Source organism: Schistocerca americana, chromosome X (assembly GCF_021461395.2).
Source record: "Schistocerca americana isolate TAMUIC-IGC-003095 chromosome X, iqSchAmer2.1, whole genome shotgun sequence".
Lineage (NCBI taxonomy): Eukaryota > Metazoa > Arthropoda > Insecta > Orthoptera > Acrididae > Schistocerca > Schistocerca americana.
Window position 1 is genome coordinate 658,668,302 of NC_060130.1, and position 24,959 is coordinate 658,693,260.

Below are 24,959 nucleotides of genomic sequence, written 5' to 3' on the forward strand. Positions count from 1 at the left end.
GCTTATGGTTTAACCACTTAAGTGCAGTGATGTTTTAGGTTTAATTCAACATGTTCATCAATCTCTGCTATTTTCTAGGTGAGTACAAAGGATGATCTCTCAAAGCTTTTTTTAAGAACTGATGATATTCATTACCACAAATTAATGTATAAACATTGCATTGCACATTTAATTTTCTTCTCTTACATTTTACTCACACTATTGTAGAGGACTGCAAATTTTCATCACATTGCCAATTAAGTGTGTTTTTGCTCTCTCTCTCTCTCTCTCTCTCTCTCTCTCTCTCTCTCTCTCTCTCTTCTCTCTTTTGTGGGGGGGGGTTAACATTTTCCTTGATTCTCTATTTTCCTTAGTTTTACATTTAAGTCTGGATCACACGAAGACATAAAATAGGGGTTTCACTGCAAAATGAAGTTTTGCTCATCTAAACTCTTCTAAATGGTGATTGGATAAGATAATTGTCTAGAAAGAATTTTCTGACTGTCCATTCAGATCAACAGCCTATCAGATATGATAGTTTTCCATTAAGAGAGATGGATGTTATCTGTAAGAGGACACTGCCCAGTGAGTCGCTTCAAAATCATTGTACCAAACATGTTACGATCACTCTTCGCAAATAGCATGTAAAAAGAATTAGAGATGTCAATTCAATTTATTTATCGCTAACTGAAAGCAACTAGAGTGGGAAGCATTTTTGTGAATGTCTAGCAATTTTATGTGCTTCCATTTGAAATAACTGCATGTGAAATATTCCAGACAAACTTAGAAACACCATGAGGAATGTTTCGCATTCAGATGGAATAGGTGGCGAGCACTCCTGTAAAGGAAGACCACTGAATTGACCAAATGTTTAACATGTCTAAAGTTGAGGGTCAGTGACTGTTTAGATTGCGAATAATATTCAGGAGGAACTTGCAAAATTCTGGCTGCTTTCATGTGACTATGTGTAGCACATCTTTGTAACTGTAAACTTGCAGTGGAAATATTAGTGCACACATAAATAGGGACTATATAGACATTTCACGAGTCTTCATGGCAATAAATAGTAAATAGAACTCTAAATATCTTGTTACAAGAAGATAATCCAAACATCCAATAGTTATCATGAACTTTCAAGAAGTTATTTCTAAATTGAGTTTTGCTGGCTCTATCTGGTAGGTATTGGGTGGCGATTTCTTTAACGCTGCTTTGCACCATCTAGATAGTACCTGCTGCGAGACCATGAAAGGACAATGAGCAGACAAGAATCCTGTCTAAGTAGATGCACTGCACTGTGTGAATATAATGACAATATGAAGAAAACTGAACACTGTGCCCTGCAACAGTTATGTCACCTACACGATCACACACCTGAAGAGCTATAGGTTGGGCAGCAGATGAAATGTCGATTAATAACAAACCATTTCACAACTTTCCCACACACTGAACTTCCCCAAATGTGTCTTCAATGTTTTCAACACAAAATAATGGTTTCATTACGGAAGTAGTATCCCCATCAGTTGAAGTACACATGAAGTATTGCACTCCCAGACATCTTTCTCGTTCCCCTTCCCTTGGTGTGGCCTCAGAAAGCAATGATGTTGGGTCTTATCTCTCCACACTGTAATAATCTCTCTCATCTGAAGGGACTATTGCAGCACAAAAGAAATTAAATTCACTTCATGTGTGAATCTTCTGGCATGGTGGCACCAACTCAGAATCTACTTCTTGCTCTTCATCAGGGCAACCTTTTTGTGGTGCACTTACTTGGAAGACATTGCACTGTTTCATACCAATCTGTAATGTCATTTCAATAATTCTATCTTTCCCACAGCAGGTGTCTGCCTGAGTATTTACATCTTTTTTGAAGTCTTCTTATGTGCCTATTCCACTGTTTAACAGGCATCAAAGGACTTGTCAGGGAATTTTTGATTATCTAATAAAGGTTTATTATCTAATAAAAACCACTGATGTAACTGGAATTGATAACTGTCTAGGAAATGGAAACATTTGACTTCATTTCAAACATCATAATCGATGTTTTTGGAAAGCCTGCAGCTGTCATTCATTATTTAAATAATGAAATACTGCACTAGTTACGCATTTTTTCATGCTTAGCGTGATGCATTTTGAGGATTTTTTTCTCGTTGTCAAGTGCAAATATGCCAATAAATATTTTGTATGGTGTTTGAGTGTGTTATTCTGCGTCTGTTGCACTGTACTCATCTTTTTTGAGGTTATCAGGTACTGTCCCTCATCAGTTATGTAGAAAAGACCACACACACACACACACACACACACACACACACACACACACACACACACTATCACTCACATTGTTTGTTTGTGTAAAGTCACAAAAAATACATACATAAATACTGCACTTGACAGCGAGAATAAATTCTCTGAACACGTTTTGCTCAGCACGAATACAATATGTAACGGGCACTGCGTTTACACTAAAAACATTTGAGCAATGCAAATAGAATGACTGTGTCAACTAGCGCTCCACGTGGCCATATACCGAGACGCGCTAAAGGTGGTTTGACAAAGGTGTCACGATGATCACAACAATCACAAAACTGCATTTCCACAGTAGAGACAGTTTGGAAAAGGTTGTGATTGGTCATGATATCTTCATTCAAACGAATCTTTTTGTTTGTTTTGGTTTTAGGGCGCAAAACTGCTATGGTCATTACCGCCCGGTCCGTGACTTAGGAAACGGTAAAAAACCGAAAATGGAAACCAGCAGCAATGGGAAGGAAACTCAAAAAATTGGAGAAAATAAAAGCAGAAAGAAGGCTTAAAAATCCACTACAGAAAGGGGTTGGTTGTCCCCAAAAAAAAGCTTCAAATGACTGACGTCATTTCACTGGCACTAAAACTCGAGAACGCGATCGGCCGAGCACGTGTCATCTGCTAAAATGGAAGAAATATCAGGCGACAGCTGTAGACTGGCGCGTAACGGAGTAAAATAGGGGCACTCAATTAAAAGGTGTCTTACCATCCACAGTTGAGAGCAGTGGGGACAGAGTGGGGGAGGATCACCGCTTAAAAGATGTCCATGGCTAAAAAGACAGTGCCCTATCCGGAGTCTAGTTAAAATTATCTCCTCCCGACGACACGTTCGGGAGGAAGAGGTCCAAGCACAAGAAAGAGCTTTCACGTCCCGCAATTTATTATGGGGAAGTGTCGACCAATGTGCGTGCCATAAAAGAACAACACGACAACATAAAACGCTCCGTAGATCGGCGAAGTGAATCGATTGAATAGCTGGCCAAAGAAGAGAGACTGCAGCCTTGGCCGCTATATCGGCTGCCTCATTTCCACAGATACCAACGTGTCCCGGGAGCCAGAGGAACGCCACCGAGACGCCCCCCAGGTGGAGCAAGCGCAGACAGTCCTGAATCCGGTGGACCAGAGGGTGGACAGGGTAAAGAGCTTGGAGACTGAGGAGAGAGCTGAGAGAATCTGAACAGATAACATACTGTATCTTCTGATGGCGGCGGATGTAGTAGACAGCCTGGAGAACAGCGTAAAGCTCCGCAGTATAAATCGAACACTGGTCGGGAAGCCGAAATTGATTTGGGGTGTCCCCAACAATATAGGCACTCCCTACACCAAACGATGTTTTTGAGCCATCAGTGTAAATAAATGTGGCTTCCTTCATTTGTGCACATAGAGCAGAAAACGCCCGACGATAAACAAGTGAAGGGGTACCATCCTTGGGAAACTGACAAAGGTCATGGAGCAGGCAGATCCTCGGACGGAGCCAAGGCGGTGCTGTACCCCAAGTTGTCAAGAAGGTTTTAGGGAAGCGGAAGGAAAGAGAATGGAGCAGTTGATGGAAGCGGACTCCCGGTGGTAGTAGGGAGGAGGGGCGGCTTGCATACCCTACATCAAAGGAGGCGCCGAAAAAAATGTCATGGGCTGGATTAGCAGGCATGGAATGCAGATGGCTAGCATAACGACTCAGAAGGACTGCTCGCCGATTGGACGGTGGAGGTTCAGCAGTCTCAGCATAAAGGCTTTCCACAGGGCTGGTGTAAAAAGCTCCAGACACTAAACGTAATCCACGGTGGTGGATAGAGTCAAGACGCCAAAGAATAGACGGCCGAGCAGAGGAGTAGACTATGCTTGCATAGTCCAATTTCGAGCGCACTAAGGCGCGATAGAGGCGGAGAAGGACCACTCGATCCGCTCCCCAGGAGGTACCATTCAGGACACGGAGGGTGTTGAGGGATCGCAGACAGTGAGCCGAAAGATAGGAAACGTGGGAGGACCAGCACAGCTTTCTGTCAAACATAAGACCCAAGAATTTAGCGACGTCCGAAAACGGAAGGTTGACAGGTCCTAGATGTAAGGAGGGTGGAAGAAACTCCGTACGACGCCAAAAATTAACACAAACGGTCTTACTTGAAGAAAAACGGAAGCCGGTTTCGATGCTCCAAGAGTGGAGGCGATCGAGACATCCTTGAAGACGTCGTTCAAGAAGGCTGGTCCGTTGAGAGCTGTAGTAGATCGCAAAATCGTCCACAAAGAGGGAGCCCGAGACATCAGGAAGGAGACAATCCATAATTGGATTTATGGCAATGGCAAACATTACAACACTTAGCACGGAGCCCTGGGGTACCCCGTTTTCTTGGGAGAAAGTACGGGAGAGAGTAGTGTTCACCCGCACTCTAAATGTGCGCTCTGCCATAAATTCGCGAAGAAAAAGGGGCAGCCGACCTCGAAAGCCCAAACAGAACAGTGTGCGGAGGATGCCTGTCTTCCAACAGGTATCGTATGCTCTCTCCAGATCAAAAAATATTGCTACTTTTTGGCGTTTCCAGAGAAAATTGTTCATGATATAAGTGGAGAGAGCAACAAGATGGTCAACTGAAGAACGATGCTTTCGGAATCCGCATTGGGCAAGTGTTAAAAGACGGCGGGACTCCAGCCACCAAGCTAAACGGCAATTCACCATACGCTCCAAAACCTTACATACACTACTCATGAGAGAAATTGGGCGATAGCTACAGGGGAGATGTTTGTCCTTTCCAGGTTTCTGAACAGGAACGATGACAGCCTCCCGCCATCGTCTGGGAAAAGTACTGTCAGTCCAAATTCGATTATAAAGGCGAAGGAGGTAACGCAGACTATGGGTTGCTAATGCAACAACATTTGGACGTGGATACCATCCGGTCCTGAGGCGGAGGAGCGAGAAGAAGAGAGTGCATGTTGAAGTTCCCGCATGGAGAAAACAGTATTGTAGCTTTCGCGATTTTGAGAGGAGAAAGCAAGAGGTCGCACTTCCGCTGCACGTTTCTTCTGGAGAAACGCTGGCGGGTAATTTGAAGAGCTCGAAATCTCAGCAAAGTGCTGACCCAATGAGTTAGAAATTGCGACGGGGTCCACTAATGTATCATGCGCGACAGTGAGCCCAGAGACCGGGGAGAAACTAGGCGCGCCTGAGAACCGTCGAAGCCGACTCCTAACTTCCGAGGAGGGAGTGAAGGTGTTAAATGAGCTAATAAAGAATTTCTAGCTTGCCTTCTTGCTATCGCGAATGACGTGATGGCATCGCGCACGGAACTGCTTATAGCGGATACAGTTGGCCAAAGTAGGATGATGGCGGGAAACGCGAAGAGCACGTCGCCGCTCACGTATTGCGTCACGGCACGCCTCGTTCCACCAAGGAACTGGGGGGCGCCGGGGCAATTCGGAGGTGCGTGGTATTGAAGGTTCCACAGCTGTAAGAATAACGTTGGTAATATGTGTGACCTCATCGTCGAGGCTGGGAAAGTGACGGTCATCGAATGTCGCTAGAGACGAAAAAAGTGTCCAATCGGCTTGGGCAAACTTCCAGCGTAGCGGGCGCATATATGGCAGTTGAGGCTGCAGTCTAAGGATACATGGAAAGTTGTCACTCAAGTGTGTATCGTCAAGGGCGAACCATTCGAAGCGCCGAGCTAGCGGAACAGTACCGACCGAAAGGTCCAAATGAGAGAAATTTGTCGTGGAGGTAGACAAAAATGTAGGGACCCCAGTGTTGATGCAAACTAGATCCGCTTGGTGGAAGACGTCTAGCAATAGTGAGCCACGTGGACAAGGATGTGGAGATCCCCAAAGCAGGTGGTGGGCATTGAAGTTCCCAACCAGCAAACAGGGGGGTGGAAGCTGACCAAGAAGATGAAGGAGATAAGCTCGTGCCATTGGTGTGGGCAATGGAATGTATACAGTACAAAGAGAAAAGGTATATCCAGAAAGGGAAAGATGGACAGCGACAGCTTGGAAGGAAGTGTTTAAGTGGATTGGGTGATAATGGAGAGTATCATGGAGAAGAATCATGAGTCCTCCATGGACTGGAGTGCCTTCAACAGAGGGGAGATCAAATCGGATGGACTGAAAATGGGGAGAACAAAGCGGTCATGGGGACGCAGCTTCGTTTCCTGAAGACAGAAGATGACCGGCGAGTAGGATCGTAAGAGGATTGACAATTCATCCCGATTGGCTCGAATGCCACGGATATTACAGTGGATAATGGACATAGGGTGAACAGAAGGTGGAGGAATGTTGGTTGGTTGGTTGGTTGGTTGGTTGAGGTTAAAGGGACCAAACAGCAAGGTCATCAGTCCCTTGTTTCAAATAGACTCCATTCCGCTAACGGGACATCTCAGTATAGTCAGAAAAATAAAACGGATAAAGGGGAAACGTAAAAGGGCAGTCACGTTGTCATTAGTAAAAACAAATGAGGGAAGTTGGCAAGAGAACGAACCCAACACTATGCTGAAACAGCATAGGCAAGACCACCTGTGACTTAAAAGGTACAACTGCTATAATGCAGAAAGTACGTATGGGAATAGAAAAACTAACCAAGCCTTAAAAAGAAGGGGTAAAAACAGAGTAAAAGGGAAAGAAAAGAGGATTCCGGTCAGGGAGGTGAATCGGGAATCTCTGAACACTGCCTACAGTGGGAGACACCCAAACACTCACCGCCCTGCCCCAACACCAGAGGGAGATTAAAAACTTTAAAACTGAGAATAAAAACCACTCTCCCGGAGGAAACCTAGAACCAGAGAGACCATCCGGGAATCGTCAGCCAACATCAAAGGTAAAGTGTGGGGGAGTCTGTACTTAGCACGCAGAGCGAAAAGAAGGGGGCATTCAACCAAAATGTGGGCCACTGACTGGAAGGCTCCACAACCACATAGCGGGGGTGGCTCATCACACAAAAGGAAACCATGGGTCAGCCTGGTATGGCCAATGCGGAGACGACACAGTGTGGTCGAGTCCTTGCGGGAGAGGCTAAAGGAAGAACGCCATGGGCCTGTATTCACCTTAATGGCACGAAGTTTATTAGACAGTGGAGTAGCCTCCCAAGAATTGGCCCATGACTGTGCAAAGTGGGATTTGATGTGAAGCCGTAAATCCGCTGCAGGAGGGGTTACAGAAAACGGGGGGTAAGTAACTGCTCCCCCAGCCAAACGATCAGCGAGCTCATTACCCGGGATACCCACATGGCCCGGGACCCGTAGGAAGTCAATGGAACAAGCAGCACGGTGAAGATCAGCGAGATGGTCATGGATGGCAGAGACCAAGAGATGGCGCGAAAAACACCGGTCAATAGCAAGAAGGCCACTCATCGAGTCCGTACATAACAAAACGCGGTTGTGTTGGGATTGTTTAATAAAGGTAAGGGCCCGGGAAATTGCCATCAATTCCGCAGTAAACACTCCACATGAGGGTGGCAGTAGATGATTTTCCGTTCCAACAAAGGACGTGAAGGCATACCCAACATGATCAGCAGATTTAGAGCCATCAGTGTAAAAAACAACAGCATCCCGAAACTCCCATAAAATTTGGCGAAAAAAGGAACGGAACACCACCGGGGGGATGGAATCTTTCGGACCGCGGCGGAGATCCATCCGAATTCGAGGCCGAGGAACTAACCAAGGAGGGGTGGAGGGGAGGGAGCGAGGATGACAGGACAAAGAAGGAAGCCGAAAATCACGGGTAAGAGACGCAAGGCGCAGCCCAACCGGTAAACCCGCCCGAGGGCGGGAGTCAGGCGGGCGACGTCCATGGTCTGGGAATAGGATAGAATAGGAAGGATGAGCGGGAGAAGAACGGATAGTAAGGGCATAAGACACCAGAAGCTGGGACCGCCGAACAGAAAGGGGGGGGATCCCAGCTTCAACCAGGAGACTATCAACAGGGCTAGTAGGGAAGGCACCGGTGGCCAAACGGATACCACGATGGTGGACTGGATCCAGCACGTGCAGCGTGGAAGGAGCAGCTGAACCATAAACTTGACAACCATAGTCCAAACGTGACAGAACTAGAGCACGATAAAGACGGAGGAGGAGGGAACGGTCCGCACCCCAGGAGGAGTGGGCAAGGAAGCGAAGGACATTGAGTTTACAGAAACATCCTACCTTCAGGAGTCTGATATGGGGCTGCCAAGTAAGCTTGTTGTCGAAAAGAAGACCTAGGAAACGAAACTGTGGAACCACAGGCAATCTTTGTGCAGCGAGATAGAGCTCTGGATCAGGGTGGACCGTAGTACGGCGACAGAAGTGGACCACCCGCGATTTTAAAGGAGAGAATTGAAACCCGTGGGAGAGGGTCCATGCAGAGGCACGCCGTATAGCCACCTGGAGCTGCCGTTCTGCAGATGGCATCGAGGAGGAACTAACCCAAATGCAGAAATCATTCACATATAGGGCAGGGGCGACCAAGGGACCGACAGAGGCCACAAGTCCATCGATAGCAATGAGGAAAAGAAGGACACTCAAGACAGAACCCTGTGGGATGCCCGTCTCCTGGGTCCGTGGAGAACTAAAAGCAGTACCAACTCGAACTCTGAATGACCGATGGATCAGGAACTGGCGGATAAAAATCGGGAGTGGGCCCCGAAGACCCCACTGATGAAGGGTTAGTAAGATGTGATGGCGCCAGGCCGTGTCATAGGCCTTGCGAAGGTCAAAAAACACTGCAACCAAATGGCGGCGCTGGGAAAAAGCCTGCCGAACTGCGGATTCCAAGCGAAGCAAATGATCGATTGGAGATCGTCCCTCTCGAAAGCCATACTGGTAAGGGGACAATAGATCCCGAGATTCGAGGACCCAAGTGAGCCGACGGGCTACCAGCCGTTCAAGTAACTTACAACCAACATTGGTCAAAGTAATTGGCCGATAGCTGTCAACAGATAGGGGGTTCTGACCAGGCTTAAGGACAGGAACCACAATGCTATCCCTCCACTGAGAAGGGAAGTCACCCTGGAGCCAGATACGGTTAAACACCCGAAGAAGATGGTGCCGTTGTGGAGCACTGAGATGTTGAAGCAGCTGGTTATGAAAGGAATCTGGGCCAGGAGCCGTATCATGAGAAGCAGATAGAGCAGAAAGAAATTCCCATTCAGTGAAAGGTTCGTTGTAAGATTCTGACTCACAAGTGGTGAAACATAAGGTGACAGCTTCAGCCTGCTGTTTTTGATGAAGGAAAGCAGCTGGATAGGAGGCCGACGCTGATGCCACTGCAAAATGGGTCGCAAGATGTTCTGCGAGAACTAATGGGTCCGTACAAATGCCATCTGGGAGGTGAAGGCCTGGGAGGGTGGACTGCCGATGGCAACCTTGGAGAGAGCGAAGTGTAGCCCATACCCGTGACAGAGGGACAGTGGAACCAAGGGAAGAAACGAATCGTTCCCAACATATCCGCTTGCTCTGTTTGATTAAATAACGGGCTTTAGCGCGAAGGCGCTTAAAGGTAGAAAGGATGGCTACAGATGGGTGCCTCTTAAACTGTTGCAAAGCTCGACGGCGATCACGGATGGCAATGGCAATGGCCGTACTCCACCACGGGACTTGCCGACGACGAAATTGTCCAGATGAGCGCGGGACAGCAAGGTTAGCAGCGCGAACAATCGCGTCAGACACGTCACGTAGGACGTCATCAATACAACCCGACAAAGAGGGAGAAAACTCGACCTGTGCAGTATATAGAGGCTAATCGGCGCGGTGGAAAGACCAACGAGGTAACCTCTCCATCGGGGAGCGGGAAGGGAGCGTGATAATCAACGGGAAATGGTCACTATCACAAAGGTCGTCGTGTGGCGACCAGTGTAATGAAGGGAGGAGAGAGGGAGAAGAAAGAGAAAGATCAATGGCAGAAAAGGTACCATGACCAGCACTGAAATGAGTAGGGGAGCCATCATTAAGAAGGCACAGGTCGTGGTCTGCAATAAATTGGTCGATAAGATGACCTCGTCTAGATGGAAAGGCACTGCTCCACAAAGGATGATGAGCATTAAAATCCCCAAGGAGGAGGAAGGGAGGAGGAAGTTGCTGAAGAAGGGTGGTTAAGGCAGCAGGTGTAAGAGTCCTGTCAGGAGGGAGATAAAGATTGCATACTGTGACTGCAGAGTCTAAGTGGACCCTAACAGCAACTGCTTCCAATGTAGTTTGGAGAGGAATCCACGTGCTAGCAATGTCTGTACGGACCAACGTACAAACGCCACCAGAAGCCCGCAAGGGTCCGACCCGATTTCGACAGAAAACACGGAACCCACGAAGGGTCGGTGAGTGAGCATCAGTAAAATGAGATTCCTGGAGAACCACACAAGCTGCTGAGTAGGACGAAAGAAGGGATTTCAATTCCGGAAGGTGACGATAGTAGCCATTACAATTCCATTGGAGAACCACAGAACGATGGTTTAAATGAGGGCTGAACACGCTAAATCCAGTCATACCGCCGGGTCCCCACCCGTCACCGACAAGGAGGGGGCGACATCCATAAACGACAGGTCAGAATCCGGTTGTGAAGCCGGGGAAGGGACCTCCGGTGACACCAGAGGCTCTTTGTCCCGGGACTTATGTTTCTTCTTCTTTTCAGGCTGAGTTCGAGGAGGGCTGTGTGGCATAATGGAGCCAGCTGCAGCAAGATCAGGAACAGAAAGAGACCGGGCGACCTGAGGGCCGATAGACCGCGGCTCTCGCGGTCGCCGCGCTGCAGCAGACCTTTGACCTGGAAGGTGCCGGGAAGGGGCATCCCGGGAGAGGCGCCCTTGACCGGCAGACGCCGAAGGAGTGGGACACTTCTCCGGCTGGGGAGGGGGAGCGGCGCCCAGAGGAGAAGGTGTGGGAGCCGCAGGGGAGGGGGGAAGGAGAGGGGTCCGGGACGGGGGTAAGGAAGGGGGAGGAAGGGATAAAGATGTAACCAAGGCGTAACTAGATGTCATGGACACAGGGTGCAGTCGTGCATATTTCTTACGGGCCTCTGTGTAGCTTAAACGATCAAGAGACTTATACTCCTGTATCTTTTTTTCTTTCTTATAGACTGGGCAATCTGCTGAACATGGAGAATGACTACCATGACAATTTACACATTCAGGAGGGGGAACACAGGGACTCCCCTCATGGAGTGGACGTCCACAGTCACCACAGAGAGGGTCCTGGGTACAGCGAGAAGACATGTGGCCAAAACGCAAGCACTTAAAACACCGCATAGGAGGTGGGATGTACGGCTTCACATCACAGCGATAGACCATAATCTTAACTTTCTCAGGAAGGGTATCCCCTTCAAAGGCCAGGATAAAGGCACCAGTATCAATACGATTATCTTTAGGACCCTTCTGAACACGCCGAACAAAGTGAACACCCCGCCGTCCGAGATTGTCCCGAAGTTCCTCATCAGTTTGAAGGATGAGGTCTCTGTGAAAAATCACACCTTGTACCATATTTAGAGACTGGTGAGGGGTAATGGACACGGGAATTGTGCCAAGATGGGTACAGGCACGAAGGGCCGCAGATTGGGCAGCCGAAGCAGTTTTTATCAGTAATGAACCCGACCGCATCTTGCTCAGGGAGTCCATTTCGCCGAACTTGTCTTCAATGTGTTCCACAAAGAATAAAGGTTTGACACTGGTGAAAGTATCTCCATCAGTCCTGGTGCAAACTAGATAACGGGGGAAAGGTTTTGCCCCTAGACGACGGGCCTGACCCTCCTCCCAGGGGGTAGCCACGGAAGGGAAGGCCGAAGGGGCAAGAGAAGCAGCACTTGAGGAATCAGTACCACGCAGAGAGACGGCCGCAGAAGAGCGGCCAGAGGTTTGGACCCTTATGCGTTTCATCTGCATAGCGTCCGCCCTGATACCACCCACTCTGATCAGGGGCTCTCCTCACGGGCGCCACCCAGCCACAGCAAGGGCCGTCTGGCACGGCGGCCATTGCCGGGAGTTCCGATGCTCCAGGATGACGAGCAACCACTCCAAGGCATGCATGAGGAGGTCACAGCTCAGGTATCAGAAGTGTGATCCCTGTGTGTTCAGGGGGCTCAACCAAAAGGGTACATAGCGACCCCACCACACGGGCTGGCTACCGTGCTGGCTATGCACCCTAGCATCAGACAACGACGTAGAAGAAAAGGTGGAAGATACTAGGAGGGCACACGTCGGAGACACTAGGTAAGGTGCTCCTCCCCAAATGGCTCACACTACGGAAGAGAAATTTTGGAATGGAGGTCAAACCCCAGAGGGGGACCAAGGAATGCCAAAAGGAGGAGATGATTACGCAACAAAGCCAGAGTGTAAAACCAACAGAACCAGGAGGATAGCGGGGGCCAACATAAGCAAGGACACCAATAGAGGGAGAGGAGAGGGCGAGGGGAAAGGGGTATGGAGGGGAAAGGAGGGGAAGGGAAAGGAAATGCAGCCCGGGAGAGAAAGAAGGCTGCAATGGCTCAGGGCCCCGTGCTCGCCACGCACGTATCCACGAAAGAGGTGTGGACCCCCTGGGGGGGTGGAGGAATGTGACCAAGGTTGCCGTCAACTCAACAACTGCTCAGAGGTTGCGACGGACAGCATGGAATGGCATTCAGCCGAAGGCAGAAGATCCTGATCCATAGGTTGTTCAGGACCAGCTCCTGCCACCAGCGATCGGCCAGTTGATCGGCCGCCAGCAGTGCGCCTCGGGGACACAGAAGACGGCCGAGGGCGATTTCCGCCAGGTGGTGCTGTAGATGGGACACGCCTAGGTGGAGAATGAGATGAACTGGGTTTCTTAGTAGCCTTCTTGGAAATATGATGTTTAGATGAAGTAGGAACCGATGGTTGTGAAGTTGGGGTATGTAAAAATCTTCACGAGTATGCTCTTTTTTCGAAGTCTTGGTGTCTGACTTTTGGGCTCGAGATTTAGCAGAACCCGATGAAGGGTGAGCCATAGAGTAGGCAGGCGAAAGTAGTGAGGTTGAAGGGGCGATCTTTGCGCTGGCCGATCTGACGACCGTGGCACTAAAGGTGAGGTTGCAAGTCTGCGTGGCCGCCTCCTTTGTTGGCCGAGGAGAAGCAAGGACAGTGCTGTATTTTCCTGTCTGAGGCACGGTGGGTTGTCGACTGGCGAATAATTTTCGAGCAGCAAAGGTCGACACCTTTTCCTTCACTCTGATTTCCTGGATGAGCTTTTCGTCTTTAAAAACAGGGCAATCTCGAGAGGAAGCAGCGTGGTCACCCGTACAGTTGATGTAGCGAGGGGATGGAGGTGGACAAGCACCCTCATGGGCATCCTGGCCACACATAACACATTTGGCCGGATTGGAACAGGACTGGCTGGTGTGATTGAACTGCTGACACCGATAGCAACGCGTAGGGTTTGGGACGTAAGGGCGAACGGAAATTCTCTCATAGCCTGCTTTGATTTTCGATGGGAGTTGAACTTTGTCAAATGTCAAGAAGACAGTGCGGGTTGGAATGATGTTCGTGTCAACCCTTTTCATAACTTTATGAACAGCCGTTACGCCCTGGTCAGACAGGTAGTGCTGAATTTCTTCGTCAGACAATCCATCGAGGGAGCGCGTATAAACGACTCCACGCGAGGAGTTTAAAGTGCGGTGCGGTGCGCTTCAACCCGGACAGGGAAGGTGTGGAGCAGTGAAGTACACAGCAATTTTTGTGCCTCGAGGGCACTGACTGCTTCTAACAACAAGGTGCCATTCCGTAATCTGGAACAAGACTTTACAGGACCTGCAATTGCGTCAACACCTTTCTGAATAATGAAAGGGTTGACCATGGAGAAGTCGTGACCTTCGTCAGACCGAGAAACAACAATGAACTGTGGCAACGATGGAAGAACTGTCTGTGGCTGAGACTCAGTGAACTTACGCTTGTGAGCAGACATAGTGGAAGGTGAGGAAACCATTGCGGAAGAATCCCCCATGATTACCGGGATCTCCGATGGCGCGCTACTCCCTTGTGGGGGCCCTCTCTGAGGGCACTCCCGCCTTAGGTGATTGTTCACACCTCGGGTCACACCTCCCGACAAACGGACGGAGGGACCAATCGGCACTTTCGGAAGGTATCAGCTCGGGTGATTGTTCACACCTCGGGTCACACCTCCCGACAAACGGACGGAGGGACCAATCAGCACTTTCGGAAGGTATCAGCTCGGGTAATCACCCCTCCCTGGGCCTGGCCGTTACCAGGGGTTACGTACGTGTCCTACCCGTCTACCCGGGGCAGGGAATTACGCGTTACCCCGTCACCGGCTACGCACAAAAATGCGTGGGTCGGCCTTCAGACACGCACAGGGAGGAAGAAAGAGAAAGGGAAAAACAAAGAAAGGGAAAGGAAAGAAGAGAGGCCTCAAACGCCGCAGCGGAGAAAAGGGGAAAGAGAAAAGGTAAGGAAAAAAGAAGGACAAAGGAAGGATGAAGACATACAAGCAGAGAAGGCGAAGAATGCGTTACATTTACGAGCGTTCGTCTCCGGACGTAGGCACAAACCATACTCCCAGAGGGGGAGAAAGGAAAGGAAAGAGCCAGAGGTGAGGGGAGGGGGGGCGAAGACGGGGGATAGGGAAGGATGCGGAAAAGGAAGGTATGCAGCCCGGAAAGGAAGGAGGGCCACATTAGCTCGGGGTCCCGAGCTCACTACGCACGTATCCACAAAAGAGTTACTCCTCTCAGCCACCCCGCCAAGTACAGCTTGGCAGTGGCGGGAGATATGGCACAAATTGTTACAGCTTTTACTCGTTTACCAGTTCAAATTCGCTGAATAGAGTGCCCTGGTGTTAAGAAATGTGACGACTTAATATATGTGAACACTACTGGACATCAAACAATATGCCAACATCATATTTTCTCCACGAACATCTTTTTGTAATGCATAAATTGAGGGAAAATTATAAATATGTTGATGCAAAATCAGGTGCAAATTAATATTGTGGGTGTAGGAAATTTGACCGAACTGATAAAGTTATAAACAGTGGGAAAACGTTAATTCTGGGAACATAAAAGTGGGGTTACACCATATTATTTTTTATAAGGATTCTTACCAGTACCTATCCATTTGGCCTCGCTCAGTCTTAATATACTCAACTTTCACTATGAGCTCTATTTGGTCTTCACACTTTTACAGGTAAATATTATGTGCACTATTTTTTTTTTTTTTTTTTCCTCAGTTAAGTTTTATTTCACCCAGCATTTGATGCATCCCTAAAGGCCTCTTAACACAATTTTTATACTTAAATATAAAATTACTCCTATTAGAGCTGAAATTTCACTTATAATTCTACCAGAGAAAGCTATGAGCTTACAAAGTTGAACTATAGTTATCTGTTCATGATTTGTCTTTAAGTGAATGTGATCAGACATCTAACTCCAATTGGGTTTGCATACTTACAATAGATATATCAAGACTTGAGAAGCTGCCACCAACAGTTACTAAACAGGCAATTTGTTTGCAAAGGCTAGTAAGGAAAGAAGGGTTTGTAGCCATCTTTATCTGACTTAGTCCATTAGCCCAAGCAGCACTTCCAGACAACCACAATACAGCTAAAACAACAGTGGCAACAAAATCCTGAAAATATAAAACCAGAAGAAAACATTAGATCACCAATAATGTTTCAGAGAGTTTAAGAAATTAAAAGATACTAAAATGATCTAATACACAACAAGGAAAGGGGACGGGGGCAGGGGTGGGGGGAGGCGGCACAGACACAGTGAGAGATTGTTTACAGAAGGAACAGTGTCAGTGTATGGCAAGGAAGATGATGGGTGAAGGGAAGTAGAGCAAAGCAGATGCTGATTGGTAGAAGGGAATTGAGGGTAGTAAATCAGTTAAAGTGAGGTTAGAAGAGTGAGTCAAGTCGGAAGCTGGAAGAGAGATTAGAGCTGGAGGTGAAGTGATTTAATGGAAGAATGACTCGAGTTATTAAGTAGTCCAGCTAGTTTCTGACTAAAGGGCAAATGTATACAATGATCTAAGAATAGCTGGGCGATATTCATTCAAATGTACTTCATACATATAAGTATTGCAAAGAAATTTTCGACAGAATGAAAATAATTTAGAATCAAAGACGACCACTCGCGAAATTGTGGAACTGTTGAGTCCTTAACAAGCATGAAAAAGAATGAAAACATTGCTATCTTTCAGATATATTCTTTGATGCGCTAGAGAGCATGCACACATGCTTGGTCAGTCTCAGCACTGTGTGTGTGTGTGTGTGTGTGTGTGTGTGTGAGAGAGAGAGAGAGAGAGAGAGAGAGAGAGAGAGAGAGAGAAAATCTGTTCAAAAGCTAGTGAAGTTTTCAGTCTTTTTAGTATGACTGTCAATGACTCAACACTTCTATTTGGTAAATGGTCTCTTGCACACATATATATTTTTGTCAAACAAATTCACCGTTGATACAACAACTCACAGTAATGTCCGAATTACTTACAGCACGTGGCAGATGATCATTGCTTTGGTACATAGCATCAAACAGCACGTACACCACAGTAATCAAGATGCAGTAGATGAATGCCAAAACACCAGCAGCAACAAAGAACTGGGCATCTGATGATGAATTTCCAAGTAAATAAAAATCTAATGGTGGGTCACATTGCACAGTTGTACCTTCACGATCTAACCTGGAATAAAACAAATATGAAGCCTTTCTTTAGTAAGGTGACTGTTCCTTTTAAGTGTCACAAGAAGTAGTATTCGTGAATTAATTCCACATCAAATGAGAAAATTAACACACTCTACTAAATTTTAGATACTGTTGACATACATTTTCATTCCCAATTAATGAACCAGGCTGTTACTTCTCCAAGTGTGATTGGTGTTGCTATATGCATGACTCCTGGTACATAGAAGCACACACAAGTAATAGCACTTAAGTGTCTTGGAACCCCAAATCACATCTTCAGTTATGAATGAGTTGGTCTCCCTCTCACTCTCCGTGTGTGTGTGTGTGTGTGTGTGTGTGTGTGTGTGTGTGTGGGGAGGGGGGGGGGCAGGTATTTTTTTTTACAAATTCCTTTTGTACTTTTTTTATCGACTGCAGGGAGCTGTTCTTAAAGACATACTGGTCAGCCCATCTGTCTCCAAATTCTTTAAACTTATCAGGCATGATTACATTTTCAAAACAAAGGAGGCAATGACTTACTACCAGCTTGTAATGAATATATAAGTGACAACAAAATAAAGGAGGGGAGAACATTGGGGTTTGACATCCCTTTGACAACTGGATTATTAGAGATGCAGCACAATCATGGGAAACCTAAACCTGGATAGCTGGATGCAGATTTGGATCTTTGTTCTCCTGAATGAGTCCAGTGTGCTAACCACTGTGCCACCTCACTTGGTATATTAATCAAGACTTAAGTGTCTTAATGTCCTCAAAATAGAAAACATGGTTTTATACAGTAGTTGGAAGACTGAAACAATTGAATTTATGAATGGAAACAAATTAACACCTGAAGAAAGGGCAAAACTCCAGTGGTTACAAACAACTCCAGGTTAACAGTATAATGAGATCAAATAAACCTTCAAACTCTTCTCAGATTAAAGAAATCAGTGCAGCTTGCAGTATAATGAAGGAAGTATACTGTCTGGTGAGAGAAGATACTAGGCTAGGTATGTGGAAGTTATTAGAATGCAGTATGGAGGAACAGACTGGTAGGCTGAAGAGTGGAAAAGTGAAGAAAATTAACTGCTCACCCATTTTGTACACACAGTTTGTTCTGCGGAATTATAGCTAGATTTCTCAAGCCACCATTTGGTGTATTGCGGAAGGTATATCTGTGCACAAGTATAATTTTCTCCTGTCCTTCCAGCCACAAAAGGTGTTGACTACTGGCATGTGGCACAGAGAAACATGCAACACGAAATCATGAACTTTCACACTTGCTGTCCACATTTACATTACCATGCCACCATAATCATTAGTTACCATCAATTACTGATGCTACACTCAAAATTTATTGGTGCACAAACTTGGGACAATACATGTCATACTTCTTTGCATCAATGTAGTTCCTCTTTAACTCAAGCTAATACACAATTTTATTCTAAAGCATTGTTCATATGTTTTACACATTTTACAAAATATATCTTTCATAAAGAAAATGCAGTTTCCCAATATTCACCAATGAACTGGAGCCTCTCCTTTGATTGAACCACAAATGAAGCTATACGACACAGCAGTTTTCCATACCATGTACTCTTGCTCAAAGCACTTTCCCAACATAACTGACTCAAGTTATTACAACATTGATATGCACACCAAATACTGCTAGATTACAAGAATGTTAAGTTACACTGTGCCACATGGTCCACTAACATTTATACAGAAAATATGATAGCAGTTCACAACAAATGAGAAACAGCGGACAACATCCGTATTTTATCTCCACATGTTACCTTATAGTATGCGGTGTTAAGTGCCAGGTCCAGATGGCACCCCAATTTGGTTTTATGACTAATTCTCTATGGCAATGGCCCCTTACTTAGCTTGCACTTATCTTTTATCTCTCACCCAGTGCAAACTTACATGTGATTGGAAGAAAGTGCTGGTGTCTTATATATAAGAAGGGTAGAAACTGACCTGCAAAATTGCAGACCGATCAGTTTGTCACAGACTTCTTGAACATTCAGTTCTAATAAAACGAAGTGCCTTGAGACAAAAAAAGCTTGTGTCTACTAATCAGTACGGCTTTAGAAAACATCACTGATGCAACATGTGGCTTGCCTTTTTCCCCCACAACATTGATGAAGGGGACAGGCAAATTCCACATTCCTAGATTTCCGAAAAGTATTTGACATGGTGTCCCACTGCAGACTCTACATTGAAGTGCTGAGGAAACCAGTAAACACATGCGTATTCAAATACAGAGATATTAAAAAGGCAGAATATGGCACTGTGGTCAGCAACGTGTATATAAGACAAGTATCTGGCGCAGTTGTTAGATTGGTTACTGCTGCTACAATGGCAGATTATCAAGATTTAAGTGAGTTTGAGCATGGTGTTATAGTCAGTGCATGAGTAATGGGACACAGCATCTCCAAGGTGGCAATGAAGTGTGGATTTTCCCGTAAGACCATTTCACGTGTGTACTGTAAATATCAGGAATCTGGTAAACATCGAATCTCCGACATCGCTGCAGCTGGAAAAAAGATCTTGCAAGAGACGACTGACAGGTGACACTCATGTAAGCACCCTGTCTGATCATCTGCATCCATTCATGTCCACTGTGCGTTCCGACAGACTTTGGCAATTCCACGAAGACAATGCAACATCCCACACATCCAGAATTGCTACAGAGTGGCCTCAGGAACACACTTCTGAGTTTAAACACTTCCGCTGGCCACCAAACTCCCCAGATAAGCATTATTGATCATATTTGATATGCTTTGCAGCATACTATTCAGAAGAGATCTCTACCCCCCTCGTACTCTTACAGATTTATGGACAGCCCTGCAGAATTCATGGTGTCAATTCCCTCCAGCACTACTTCAGACATTAGTCAAGTCCATGCCACATACTGTTTGTGGAAATTCTGTGTGCTCGTGGGAGCCCTACATGATATTGGGCAGGTGTACATCTACATACCACTGTAAAGCATGTGGCAAAGGGTATGCCCCATCGTACCAGTTATTAGTGTTTCTTAACGTTCCATTTACTTAAAGAGTGTGGGAAGAAGGACTGAATGCCTCTGTGCATGCTGTAATTAGTCAAATCTTGTACTCTTGATCCGTATGTGATCAGTACATAGGGGGTTGCAGTATATTCATGAAAATATTAAATATTTTCCTGTCCTTGTAAATTTGTTTGTAGTAATTCTCAGAATAGTTTACCTCTCTCTCTTCATGAGTCTCCCAGTACAGTTTTTTTCAGAACCTCAGACTCTCATATAGGTCAAACAAACTTGTGACCATTGGTACCGTTCTTCTCCGTGTATGTTCAATATTACCTGTTAGACCTATTTGGTACAGGTCCCACACACCTGAGCATTATTCTGGAATGGGTCGCACTAGTTATTTGTAAGTGATCTTTTCACACTGATTGTACTTCCCCAGTACTATACCAATAAACCAAAATCTATCACCTTCTTTACCCACAACTGAGCCTATGTCACCATTCCATTCCATATCCCTACCAAGTGTTACACCGAGGTATTTGAATGAGTTGGCATATTCCAATAGCAACTCATTGATATTATACTCATAGGGTATTACTTTTTTGTTTTGTTTTGTGAAGTGCACAATTTTGCATTTCTGAACACACAAAGCAAGCTGCCAATCCCTGCACTAATTTCGAATCTTATCAAGACCTGACAATATTTATGCAGCTTCAGTCAGACATTAATTCATTATACATATCTGCATCATCTGCAAAAAGTCTGAGATTACTATTAATATCACCCACAAGGTCATTAATACACAACATGAACAGTGAGGGTTCCATCACACTTCCCTGGAGCACACTCACAGTTACTTCCACATTTGACGACTACTGTCCATCCGTGGTCACACACTGTATCCTTCCTACAAAAAAGTCCTCAATAGAATAACAAATTTAGTTTGATACCTCACTTGATCATACTTTTGTCAATAAGCGTACATGTGGTACTGAGTCAAACGCTTTTCGGTAATCAAGAAATACTGCATCTACACGACTGCCTTGATCCTCTAAGCTTTCAGTATGCCATGTGAGGAAAGTGCGAATTGGGTTTCCACATGACGAACATTTTCAGAATTCATACTAGTTGGCAAGGAGGTGGTCATTCTGTTCAAGGTATGTTTAGCTCAGAATATGTTCGTTCTAAGATTCTACAATAAATTGATATCAAGTATAATGGACCATAACTTCGTGGATCAATTTTTCTACCCTTTTTGTACATGGGTGGAACTGTGCTTTCTCCCAAACACTGGGCAAGAGTTTTTGTTCGACGATCTATCATGGATTATAGCTAGAAGAAGGGTTAACTCAGCTGAAAATTCAATAAAGAGACTGATGCGAATTCAATAAAGAGACTGATGCGAATTCAATAAAGAGACTGATGCGAATTCAATAAAGAGACTGATGCGAATTCAATAAAGAGACTGATGCGAATTCAATAAAGAGACTGATGCGAATTCAATAAAGAGACTGATGCGAATTCAATAAAGAGACTGATGCGAATTCAATAAAGAGGCACTGGAGCTTTGTTCAATTTTAATGATTTCAGCTGTTTCAACATTACTGACAAGAAGATTTCTTTCACTCATTTGTTTGGTGGTACAAGAATTAAACAGGGACAATTCTCCCAGGTTTTCCTTCGTAAAGACACATTTGGAAACTGTGTTAAACATTTCAGCTTGTGGTTGGCTACCTTCTATTTCAGTTCCTATCTCCTTCACTAGGGACTGGACACTAATACTAATGAGCCTTTATGTATGACCAGAATTTCTTTGGGTTTTGTGAAAGATCATTTGACAATATTCTGCTGCAGTTTTCATTGCATCAGCCATTAATCACTCTGATTTTAATACTGTCACCTGTGGGAGGCATTGCTTTAGATCTTTCCCCGATACATCCGGTTTTCTACAGCTATCATTATCTGGATTAGATGAAGAGTCACTTAATCTAAAAAGCCCTTGTGTGCACCACACACACAGTCAGGTACCTGGGCAGCAGCCTCTGATGTATAGTGCAAATATGACACAATTAATGGGGCCCTACAGTTCTCAAGCCCATGGTTGAAATCCAATAAGTCACAGCCTAGCTTGTCACAAACCATGTAAGTATTTAGTTCAGTCCTACACTTGACTAAGAACCAAGGGGCCACAGATAGTTCTGTGGACAATGCTGCAAATTATGAGCTATGTTGAAACACTGTGCACAAGAATGAGATTTCCACTCCGCAGCGGAGTGTGCGCTGATATGAAACTTCCTAGCAGATTAAAACTGTGTGCCCGACCGAGACTCGAACTCGGGACCTTTGCCTTTCGTGGGCAAGTGCTCTACCACCTGAGCTACCAAAGCACGACTCACGCCCGGTCCTCACAGTTTTACTTCTGCCAGTATCTCGTCTCCTACCTTCCAAACTTTACAGAAGCTCTCCTGCGAACCTTGCAGAACTAGCACTCCTGAAAGAAAGGATACTGCGGAGACATGGCCTAGCCACAGCCTGGGGGAGCACTTGCCCGCAAAATGCAAAGGTCCCGAGTTCAAGTCTCGGTCGGGCACACAGTTTTAATCTGCCAGAAAGTTTCACTGTGCACAAGGCTGGTGGTCTCAGCCTTTTCTGAGATTATATATATATATACATGAAAGCGCTGGCACGTCGATAGACACACAAACAAACACAAACATACACACAAAATTCTAGCTTTCGCAACCAACGGTTCCCTCGTCAGGAAAGAGGGAAGGAGAGGGAAAGACGAAAGGATTTGGGTTTTAAGGGAGAGGGTAAGGAGTCATTCCAATCCCGGGAGCGGAAAGACTTACCTTAGGGGGAAAGAAGGACGGGTACACACACACACACACACACACACACACACACACACACACATATACAGACTCAAGCAGACATATGTGTGTGTGTGCGCGCGCGCGCGAGAGAGTGTATACCCATCCTTTTTTCCCCCTAAGGTAAGTCTTTCCGCTCCCGGGATTGGAATGACTCGTTACCCTCTCCCTTAAAACCCAAATCCTTTTGTCTTTCCCTCTCCTTCCCTCTTTCCTGACGAGGCAAACATTGGTTGCGAAAGCTAGAATTTTGTGTGTATGTTTGTGTTTGTTTGTGTGTCTATCGACGTGCCAGCGCTTTCGTTTGGTAAGTCACATCCCGTGTGGGGTTGTTGGTACCCCCATCGGGCGCCTCCCCGGGTGGCGGATAGGGGAAAGCTTCCTAGATATAGGTGGTACTGGGGAAATGAAATACCCAGGGCGGACCAAAAGCCAATAAACCCAGTGGTGTCTGTACAGCATCTGGCGGCCAGTGGTCAGCGTCTGTTCCTCTAGTTGAGGCGACTGCACAAAATCTTCTCGAACTCAAAAATCGAGTCGTATACCTGTGGTCTCAACAGAGATCACCACAAAAACTAAAATTCAACTTGAACGCATGATGGAATAGACGACCACAGAGTCACTACCCCAGGCACCAGTCGATAGACTGGAATCATCGGATTCCGGGGCATCAGGGACACCATGCGGAGAAGAATCAGAGCTTCCCAAAAACTCGTCACACTCTCAAAACGAAACGTAAAAATTTTATTGGTACAATTAATGTGAACACCCTCACTGAAACAGGCAAATTAAAGCAACTCACCAACGCAATGGGAAAATTTAACCTGAAAACCACTGCACTGCAGGAGACAAGATTCACATATGACGGACACTTTAACACAGAATTACAGGATCTACAAGGGCAAACCTGCCATAAAAGTAAGAGACAAACTACCACTTTTCGGAACAGGATTTGCCGTACACACTTCCATACTCGACTCAGTTACTGACTTCACGTCTCTCAATGAAAGAGTCTCCCTGTTATCAGTAAAATCAGCTAATAAAGCATACACTCTGATCAATGTGCACGCCCCCACAAATCACCACAATAAAATCTACCCTGAAACAGTGGACAATTTCTGGGAAACACTAGAAGAAACAACAAATTAAGTACCTAGGCACCATGTGAAAATCTTAGTAGGCGATTTTAATGCACAATTAGGGAAGGAAAAAAAAATTCAGAGATACCACTGGACTCCACACCAAACACAAATGTACCAACAAGAATGGTGAAAAACTAATCGACTTCTGCAGAAACTTTGGACTTAAACTAATGAGTACCCAGTTTCAAAAACCTGCACATAAATTAACCACATGGAGATCACCCAGTCTTAGACAGGGTGAATACCAAATAGACCATGTCGCAATTTCCAAAGAAAACATAAAAGAAATTCAAAACATCAGAACCCGTAAAGGTGTCTTTGAATCAGATCATCATCATCTCCAAATAAAAACAAAATTCCAACCCAACAGAATGCTAAAAAGGCCACCCAAAAGTACCAAACCAGATCCGGAATATCTGCAACTGAACAAAGAAAAAATCATCATGCAAATTAATCAGGAAAAATCAACAGACTGGAAGAAACTAACAGAGAAAATTCAGGAAGCCCTCAAATTAGGACACCCCCCTCGCAACAGGAAACATCACTGGTGGAACGCAACCTGTGATGAGGCAGTTGACAACCGAATAACTGCATGGAAAAAATTTAGCAGTCACAAAACTGAAGAAAACTGGGAGAACTTTCTTAAAACCTGGGAGAACTTTCTTAAAACCCAAAAACAGACCTAAAAAATAATTAGAAAAGAAAAACGGGGATATGACAACAACAGACTCTCTGAAATCCAGCAGGATTTCATCAAAAATAATACAAGAAATTTTTATAAGACTTTCAGAGAAAACTTACAGGGATACCAAGCGCCTAGCTTGTGCTTCAAGAAACCCGATGGCTCTTTGGAAACCAACACGAAAAATAACTGCAACATCTTAGCACAATATTTCAGTTCCCTCCTCAACTGCGAACCACCCCAAGAAAAACTTGTCTTCTCTTCTCCAGTATTCACACACCCAGACTCACATGCCCCGGATCTTGAAGAAATTATGGAGATAGTCAAGCAGTTGAAAAATAAAGCACCAGGAGAAGATGGGATCATTGCCGAGTTCTGGAAACTAAACGATCCTATACTTA

The 24,959-nt window shown here is 45.6% G+C and overlaps 1 protein-coding gene across 4 annotated transcripts in view; it reads right to left on the reverse strand.

The window, feature by feature from the left end:
* The window catches only part of LOC124556832 (synaptoporin-like), a 104,664-nt gene that overhangs the window by 24,710 nt on the left and 54,995 nt on the right, over positions 1 to 24,959 (reverse strand). For all 4 annotated transcript variants that reach the window (XM_047130848.1, XM_047130849.1, XM_047130847.1 and 1 more), the window contains 2 exons: positions 16,678 to 16,867; positions 15,638 to 15,814 (listed from right to left, as the gene is read on the reverse strand). In XM_047130848.1, the coding sequence (XP_046986804.1) occupies positions 15,638 to 15,814; positions 16,678 to 16,867 (367 nt within the window). The remainder of the gene's footprint in view (positions 1 to 15,637; positions 15,815 to 16,677; positions 16,868 to 24,959) is intronic.